Source organism: Dioscorea cayenensis, chromosome 15, assembly GCF_009730915.1.
Source record: "Dioscorea cayenensis subsp. rotundata cultivar TDr96_F1 chromosome 15, TDr96_F1_v2_PseudoChromosome.rev07_lg8_w22 25.fasta, whole genome shotgun sequence".
Lineage (NCBI taxonomy): Eukaryota > Viridiplantae > Streptophyta > Magnoliopsida > Dioscoreales > Dioscoreaceae > Dioscorea > Dioscorea cayenensis.
This window is the reverse complement of record NC_052485.1, coordinates 8166776-8176730: the sequence shown is the minus strand read 5'-3', so window position 1 is coordinate 8176730 and position 9955 is coordinate 8166776. Positions and strand designations below refer to the sequence as shown.

General features: G+C 32.5%; 1 protein-coding gene across 1 annotated transcript; it reads right to left on the bottom strand.

Moving 5' to 3' along the window:
• Positions 1–7995: 7995 nt before the first annotated feature.
• Positions 7996–9716, bottom strand: LOC120276889 (UPF0481 protein At3g47200-like). Its single transcript, XM_039283624.1, has one exon. It carries the CDS (start codon positions 9659–9661, stop codon positions 8120–8122), a length of 1542 nt encoding a protein of 513 aa, XP_039139558.1. The 5' UTR covers positions 9662–9716; the 3' UTR covers positions 7996–8119.
• Positions 9717–9955: the final 239 nt, after the last annotated feature.

Here is a 9955-nt window from a genome sequence, read left to right as displayed (position 1 = left end):
ATTGACAAAGAAAGTACTCCTTGAAAAAAAGGGGTGATTAACCGAAATGGGATGGAAGGCTTGGACCAGAACCGGGAACCCCCGATTCCACTCTTCCCTTCTTCTGGTATGAATCGATTATATGTGAGCTTTTTCTGATGAGAGAGTCCCTTCTTACTTCTTCTTGATACTGGATGAGGGGTCATAGAGTCGTCGGGGCTGTCATTCTCAAACATTTCGTTATCCTCATCGTCGGTGACATCCTCTTCTTCACTATTATCTTCCTTCGTGTCTCCTTCGTCGAGGGTGTCGGAAACCCTATTCACAACCGCTATATACACTAAACACTTTGAAATAACCTTAATCAAATAATTTTTAAGATGATACTTTTCTCAAGCATATAACTTCATAATCATGTCATTTTTATTAGTTCACTCTCGAGTTTCTGGAAGAACAACAACTAGTTCAAACATATGAAAGAAAAACAATCATAAGTTTCAAAGAATTATACAAGCACAATAAATTAGTTTTATATAACTATATAAAAAAGAAGTATGAATATTTCTTACGCATCTACTAATCCAGTCATAACAACAGCATCTCCATAGTCTAAATAATGACCACCAATAACAGAACCCTGCAAATCATCTACCTCAATTATTGAAGAATTGTTTCCTCCTCTAACCTCAAATGTTCAATCCCATAAATTAAAAAAAAATAGCAAGATATAATCTGTATTACCTTCAGAAATAGTTACAAGCTCTTATCATACATATTCAAGCTTCAATTACAAAATCAAAATCGAAATAAAAACAGTTAGAAAATCATAAAACCTAAGAACAAGAAGATTAAAACCACATTCAACAACAAAATCAAAACCACACTAAAATTAGGGACAAAATCAAAGAAACAAAGAAAGAGATGAACCTGGATAGTCTTTCTAGGGTGAACCCAAGCATGGCTTTTAGCCTGGATTCCGATGATCGTCACTCATTATGTCAAAAGCCCCAAACAAATTTGTGCCCTCGATGTCGGCCGAGCCTTTGAGAACAACACTAACACATTGTAGTGTAAGACCTTCAATAGCTACAACCCAAAAAAGAAAATCATCACAAATTGATTGAAATTAGAACCCTAAATCGAAACCATCATCGGTTTTCGTTGAACCTGGTAGTATGAGTCGGTGATCTTGAGATGGACATTGACGTGCTTGGCAGAGACCTCAATGATCTCGAAGCAGAAATGGAGATGAAGGTGGCGTCGACAGTGATGTGCTTGGAAGAGATGAAGGTGGTGTCGGTGGTGAAGCAGAGACCTCAATAGTCTCATTTTTGTGAGGGAGAACCATTAATTGAAATTTTTTTTTTAATTCAATGTGAGTGAGTGGAGATGATCCGATGGATATTAATTAGTGAGTGTTCAATTTGTGTGAGTGAGTGCTTTATTATTAATTGAAAATTAGAGGGGGTTTTCTAAACCCCCTCTACCCCTCTATAGGTTTATAAAAAAATTAGGGGGCATTTGGATCATGGATTGAGGGCTTGGGAATGGGAATCTCATTCCCAAACCCTTGTTTGGTAACCAGAAAAGGCATGAGCTGCCTCCATACATGAGAAAAAGATTACTCTCATATATAAAGCCTTCTAATATGGGAGTGAACTAAAAATGGGGGAGAAGTATTCCTTAGTTATAAAATTACTAATATACCCCTATCATATATAAAGTCTCTTTTTCTCACTGTCTCTCTTTTTCTTTCCCATTCTCCGGTAGCCGAACCCTACTTAGCTTTAATTATTAAATAATTTAATTAAATTATTTTGGGAAATTAAAATTAAAATCAATAAATGAAATTAACTTAATTAAACATATTTCATGATATTAACTAATTAATAAATATATAATAGTTAAATAAATCATTAATTATATAATTATAATATATTGAAATATATATTTATATTATAAATAATTAATAATAATAATGTTATATATTTATCATTAAACAGAATCCATTATTTTATATAATATCATACCATTTACTGACAAGGGTATTGATGTAATTTTATTACATCCTTCTTTTTTACTTTTTCTATTCCCATTCCTTATTCCCTCAAACCAAACACATTATTTCCATTCCCCTTATTCCTATTCACATTCCTCTTCTTTTTCTATTCCCCCTATTCTCATTCCTATTCCGCAATCCAAATAAGTCCTAAATATACATGTGGTTTTTTAAAAACCCCTCCACAAATGTGTCTCTAAAAATAAAAATCGGTATAGTGTAATTAGTTACTTGAACATATCTCTGCAAATTCATGATTAAAATATATATTATACGTAAAAGTATATTTTATTAATAACACTGCAATACACTTATATCGGCATGTATCCATAGACAGTAATGATAAATAGTTAATTAATTTTTCTTTTTTTTAATCATTTTTTACTTAATGATATATTTTACAGTAATATCAAAAACTATGAACTAAGTGAAAAAATAAGGTTTCCGAATTAAGAATGGGTAATTGAGTTTTGGCTCCAACAAGCTGATCCTCAGTTGCACAGTCCCACTTGTATAAGATGATGAAATGTGATTTTTTATTGCATTGAGATTGAGTTTACATTCTCCCGGTTACAATTGGGTAATAAATGGTAATAGATCCGGGTGTGAGCTCAAGGTGGCAAGCCCGAACGAGCCGAACCCCACATTTCCTGATAAAAGTGCATGGCTGCATACCCCTACATGTGGCTCACATTTATTAAAAAAATTGAGTTTTGGTATGAAGGTGTATACATAAATATATCACTCACGGAAAAAATCTTTAAAAACATTTTCGAACTTCCCTTTTAAGATACAAAATTATGTATTTTAATCAAAAATTAGTGTAATTATAAAATCTAATAAGTCATAGAAATTAATTTTTATGGATATAACTCATGTGAAAAGTCTTAAATAGGTGACCTTTTGAAGCTGGCTGGTGGCATACAGCAATATAAGTACCTTTGTGTCCTTTTCGTTATTTTTCTAAAAAATTATTATATTATGTTTTTAATTATTATTAAAATATAGCATTATCTTTTTGGATTTTTGGTAATAAGTTTTGGCAAATGAGTCACCACGGCAATAGCATAGTAATAAGATATTTAACTCCTATATGGGAAGTTGAGAGTTAGACTCCCTCCTAATACATAGTTAAGACTTAATAATAAAAAAATAGTGTGTAGGTGGCTGATTCACATTGTAAATAATAATAATAATAATAATAATAATAATAATAATAATAATAATAACAACAACAAATGAAGAGCAGATGTAAATTAAAAACTATTATATTATGTTTTTAATTATTATTAAAATATAGCATTATCCTTTCGTATTTTTTGTCACGCCCCAAACCCTGTTTGGCAGACCTGTTGTGCCGACAAACTGCCGCACACCCATAAAGTGCATAGCACAATAGGCATGTAAGGCCTTAGAAACTATTACAAAACAAAACATACAATTAGACAATATTATATGTTTCAAAAGTCAAGTTTCAAAAAAGAAAAATACAGAACTTCCATAATACAGATCTTAGTGTTTACAAAACAAACAAAGATTTGATCTCAACTAGACCAGGGACAGGCTTGCTACTTGTTCACTCTCGGTGAGCTATTAAACTCCTAATCTGAAAAAAAAATTAACAGATTATGAGCTTTACAGCCCAGTAAGCAACCACTAAAAACATTGGGATCATAAAAAGTCTCAAAATTCAGAATAAAAAAATCAGTAATATGATATAGCCGAACAATTACCAAAATACAATTTAGAAACAAAACAAAAACATCCAACAGAGCCTAATTTTCAGATAAATACAGTATATGTCTCCCAATAACTATGGTCAAAACAAAAATATTAGAGTTCATTTGTTTACCCTCAGTGACTCGAGCAAGAATATTAGAGGCCATTATTCTTCACCGACGGAACGGTGCGAAACTATAGCTTCTTAACAGAATACATGTCGACAAAGTCAGTGTTTAACCCCCAATAACAAGATTAGTGCATACTTAATTGGGGACTAATTTCTATATCAAAAAAGCTCATGTTCAAAAAACAACAAACTATCAACGTTCAGATTGAGTAAAAACAAAGTAATTTGCCAAGGAAATTTTTAACAACACATGATCCCATTTTTATAATATCAAATTAACCCAATTGAAGAGATAATTTATACATGAGAAATAATAAATGAGAAATAAATAAAATAACAAAAATTAAATAAATAACTGAAATTTGATATATAATTTGACAATTCAAATAATAAACAAACTAAATCATACTATCATTTTAACAAATATCAAATATAGTAGGATTTAAATGTGGTTACTTACCTGATTAACGCCCAAAAACTCCAAATCCCAAATAGAACAAGTTTCCTCAGAATACCCTATATTTGAGAATAATTTCCAAGGATATCAAAAACATATTTAACACAAGCAAGAAAATTGAAAAAAAGATACAAATGCAATAGGTAAAGCTATCACTTTGCTCTCCCAAATATTGGATTATTTCCAAGGGTATAATAGCATTTAACCACTCTAAATAGTCATATTAAAATTCTATCATGACCCATGAGTACTAAATCAATCATAAGTTTCTCTATCTTTTCCCTAATCACAAAATTATAAATTTTTAAGGATATTAGACAGCCAAGGCTATGACATATCCAAAATTTACATGGTTTAGAGCACTACTCAATGCATACCATTCAATTGAATCTCCAACTATTTCTACAGACTTGTAATTCAGATGCGTCCGTTTCAAACATGCATATCTCTCAATATACAACTTCAAAAGCAATGAAAATTAACCAAAAATCAGATAACTTAATAATAAACAACCTTTCTATTTTTCACCTAACCCAATTCAAACTCCATGATCATCAAAAATGCCCATAAATCTTCAAGTTCTGCACAGAAATTTCATCCGAGATAATTATACTAATAGGGCTATATCTCACAAACTACGAATGTATAAAATCTGAAATTTTGCAAGTGCTTAGATAACATCAAAATCTACAACTTTCATATATAAATCAATGTCTAATTCAGACTAAAAAACCATAAAACAAATCCAAAACACTTAAAGACCTACACATAAACCCTACCCAAGGCACCTGCATTCAAAGGCTATATTTTGCAGGATACAACTGCAAAAATTTTGAAATTTGGCATGTACTTAGCCAACGTCGAACTCTACAAGTTTTTTATCTTCCAAATTCTACCTTTAAGACCCCTAAAATTGAATAGAGGTTTTTCTATTATCAAAAATGAAATCTGAAACCTATCAAATTAATCTCAAACTACTCAAACAAGAAGCTAACCTAACCCATCCATCACTAACATCTGACACTAACATATCAAGATCTAGAAAACAACAATAACAATTCTACAATTTGCTTACCTCAACAATAACACGAAATCAACCATGGATGACGAGACCATTCTCCCATCCTCGCTATCGACACCACCCACAAAATAGGGAGAGAAAGATGAGGCGTCTTTCTCATTTCCTAATGGCGATCTAAATCGGAATGAGGCGAAGAGGTAACTAGGGTTTTGAAATTAAAAACTAAATCAATGGCTAGGATTAAAAAAAAATATAAATTGCTAGGATTAAATTAAGGGGTGGGGCTCACAATTTTTTGGTAATAAGTTTTGGCAAATGAGTCACCAAGGCAATAGCCTAGTAATAAGATATTTAACTCCCATACGGGAGGTTGAGAGTTAGACTCCCTCCTAATACATAGCTAAGACTTAATAATAAAAAAATTGTGTGTGTATGTGTGGGTGGCTCGTTCACATTGTAAAAAATAAAATAAAATAAATAATAATAATAATAATAATAATAATAATAATAATAATAATAATAATAACAACAACAAATGAAGGTCAGATGTAAATTAAAAACTGGGGTTATATGGATAATGTTGTATCTTTTAACCTTAGCATAGGCGTTGATCCACACGTAACAGGATGGTATATCATTGAGATAGTGTTTGGTTTGCTTAATGGAAATGACAATAGAAGTAATGAGAATGAATAGTAATGTAAATAAAAGCTGTGTTCCGTTAGAAAAATAATTCATGAAGAATGTGAAAAAGTAAGAAGAAGAGGTATAACAAAATTACTTTTGTACCTTTCATGTAAATAAATGGTATGTATGGTTATGATAAATAAATATCTTGAATATCATTATTAGTTAAATTATTTTTAAATATTTAAATCAAATAATTCACTTCATTATTATTAATTTTAATTATTATAATTTAATTAATTAATTAATTAATTGTATTAAAAATGCCCTTATATTAATATAAGTTCATTGTATTAACTTTAAATATTAATTAAATATAAAACAAGGGTTAGTAAAGACATTAGAACCCCATTACCACCAACATGGGAGGCAATGGGAATTCCCATCCAACCATCCCACATAGGGATTCCCATTCCCATTGCTTGTATTTAAACAGGGTAGCATGGAAGAAGGGAATAATTACCATTCTAATAGTGTTGATTTCCTCCATCAAAACATCACCTAAAATATGTATCACAATCTACATCAACAATGAGGCTTACTCTTTAACGTTTCACTTTTAAAGTAAATTATGGAGTGTATAAAATAAACTCTTTTCTCGGCCTTCCCCTCTTAATCTCTTTAAAACCCTAACCCTAATTTTTCACCTTGCCTCTGGTCAGCACCCATGCTCAAAAGGCACCTTCCTTCTTGTAGCTAAGTGTTGGCTATTGCTTACCCAACCAAAAACTATTACCACAAACAATAAAAAAAGATCAGCAACAAGAAATTAAAACACCAAAACGCATGAGGAAGTTAGTGCTGCTCTTGAAATTAACATAGTGGTGTTGTCCATCCATACAATGCAAGCTGGTCGTTGCAGTGAAGGTAGTCTTTGGATTACTTGGTGTTAGAGTTTGCCATTGTCTCCCCAGGATCATTCGCATGGGGCCCTAGAAATTACAGGTTTTCATTTTTCACCATGGCCATGAAATCCTCTTGCTTTGTTCACTTTAGGTGAAGGGGCTATAGAGGTGCAAAACAGGAATATTTGTTTCATAATAATCAAAATTGACAGAAGAAGTTTGTAGTTAAACATGCTTTCTTCCTTATTGTTAATTATTAAGGTTTGAAGGTTATCTTTAAAAAGCAAAATGGGTATTTTAAATGTAATTCACTGATAAAAATTGAAAAAAGTAGTCAGCTATTTAAAAAAAAAAAACTATCTAGCCATTAATTATGGAAATTACAAGGATTAATTTAATTAATCAGATGAACTAATTAGAAAAAACTAAATTTTTTCCCTTAATAATATTTACATTTGAATATTACTTGCACAGGTTTTTGTCAATAAATTAGTATTCAAACATTTAAGACATTTCAATAAAATTGTGGTTTATCAGCTTTATAAAAAAAAACATCCAAAACATATGCTGTCTACTTTTTATAAAATATTTTAATAATAAAAAATAACTTTTGCAAATAATTTTGAAAGAAAAATAAAGCAAGAGATATTATTAGTGTGGCTTATTGTTTGCTTAATTAAATGTATGTTATGACTCAAATAAAAGTGGAGTTCTCATGCTAAAAAATTATATTTTAGAAAATAATATCAATTATGTATATATAAAAAAAGTATTTCAAATTAATTTTAGAATAAAATTTAATGCTATTAACATAACTTTATAGTTTTAAATAAGCATTATTTTTTTTAGATATTAAAATACTTTTCAAATTATTTTAAAAAATACCCTCCTTGCAAGGTAAAGGCGCAAGTATGTTGACATCGCACACTCTTGGGGCATGATTTGTCCACTTTTTCAAAATAATAATAATAATTATTATAATAATAATAATAATTATTATTATTATTATTATTATTATGGTGAGTCAAAATGCATATTTAGCTTTAGTTGTCCAATCTAGAATATTTTGTATCCGAACAAAAAAACACAGATCATGGGTGAAGTAGAAAAACACTAAAGACATATTAATAAAAAGGGAATTACAACACGGTAACATAAACTACATGAGTACTTGACGAATTGAAATACCAACTATTACAAGCAAATGCCTAGTTATTTCCTCTCAATTTTTAGGAGGGCGGAAGTAAGCATAAGCTGTAAAGAAAGATTGCTGGACAGTGAGGAGAAGAAGAATGAGAGCTGCCACTAACGAGACAATGGCCCATGGATTATCGAAATAATCACGCATCAATCTTGCCCTCCATTTATGCCATCTGGATTTGTAATGATTTTGCACTTGCAGAATTGAACCAAGAAGGTAGTTGTTACCCGGATCATAAATATTATGACACAACTGGTTAATTAAAGTTGTCGCGGCATCAGCTGTGCCCAGGTAGTTGATAAGAATCCCCTTCAACTCAAACAATTCTACATCTTTGGTGGTGTTGATCATGTAGTCCATAAAAAAGACATAGCCAGTGAGGTAGTATTTTGCGTTTGGATAACATTGCTCGAACGCGATTAAATTCCTAAAAAGAGTCTCTGTGTCGTCATATAGCGAGATTTGTGGAATTTCAATTGTGCCGTTTTTGAATGATATGTCAAGGAAGCTATGGGTATTTCCCTTCTTACTCACAAACTCTACTCCAGCTAGCTGAAGCTCTGTTGCACTTGGGATCCATTCATAATCCATTTCTTGTTCCATTGAATTGATTTTGAGACATTCAGCAGAAGGAACGATTGTTGAGTGGAACAAGTGAAGCAAATGATGGACATCGTTGCTCTGGGGCAGAGGCTGGTCACTGACGGAGTTTTTGTAATGTGACGCCGGGTGGATCGGTTTCAAAAGATCATGCGCAATCTTGACTAGATTGATGTTTTTATCTCTAGGAGTCTTGAGCTCATTGAAGAGTGTTTGGATCATGATGAAAGGGATTTGGTTCTCAACCTTCACCAAATCAAATAACATCATTGTCCATACCCTGAATGCTGACACTCGCAAATCTATCTGCTTTTTTCCCATTACATCTAACACCACCATGTCCTTGTGTCCAGTAACAATATTATTGTCCTCCTCCTCCTCCTCTTCCTCCTCTTCCTCCTGCTGCTGACCACCATCATCAGCATCATCCTCATTTTCGTCCAAAGTTATCATGTCGCAACAATGATGCTTTTCTTTATTATGCCTGAGCAAGACATGAATGACAAAACAACCATCCAGAAGCATGATCAAGGCCAAATCATTAGCACTCAAGTGATGCAGATCTTCAGAGTAGCACCCTCGGACATCAGCATCCTTTCTCTGCATTTCCATCAAGCATTTGCCTAACAAATCGGTTGCTTTGCGCCTGCTCTTGGTGTGCCTTGAGAGCAAGCGTCGCACACAGTGCCACTTGTGAGCTTGCATGGCCAGCACTGTTCTATCTTCGGATTTATTGTAATGGTAGGGGCCAATGGTGACGACCAAGGGATCATACGCCTTCATGTTGCACTGGCGGATGTCCTCTGGCACCTTGAAGATACTACATTTCCAACGGCCTTGGGTTTTTTCTCTACACTCGTTGATATCATTTGTCACTTTCTTGATCCACTCAGTATCATCTTGGATCTCAACTGTGACTTCTTGGATATGCCCCCCAGCAGCATCTTGGATGGAGGATTGCATTAGGAGGTTGGTGTCAAATGGAGATGAGATGACAATGGAGATGCTATGAACTGCTCTTAATTATATGGGCGATGAATAATTGTGACAGCCAGGGGAAAGTATCAATCATGTGGTTCATATATATTGCTCAATTGAGTTTAGACTTTATAAAAAGCAAAGAGCTTGTTTGTGTGGCCTTGAATTTGTTGCCAACCCAACTGCAGTACATCATCATTCATTTGATTATCTTTTTTAAATGACAACCAAGGCACTATATAAATTTAAATCTGTCATATCTTCCACCAGATTCCACAC

Bases quoted from the DNA above. Each gene is read 5' to 3' on its own strand.
- LOC120276889 (XM_039283624.1), bottom strand. From the start codon at position 9,661: ATGCAATCCTCCATCCAAGATGCTGCTGGGGGGCATATCCAAGAAGTC.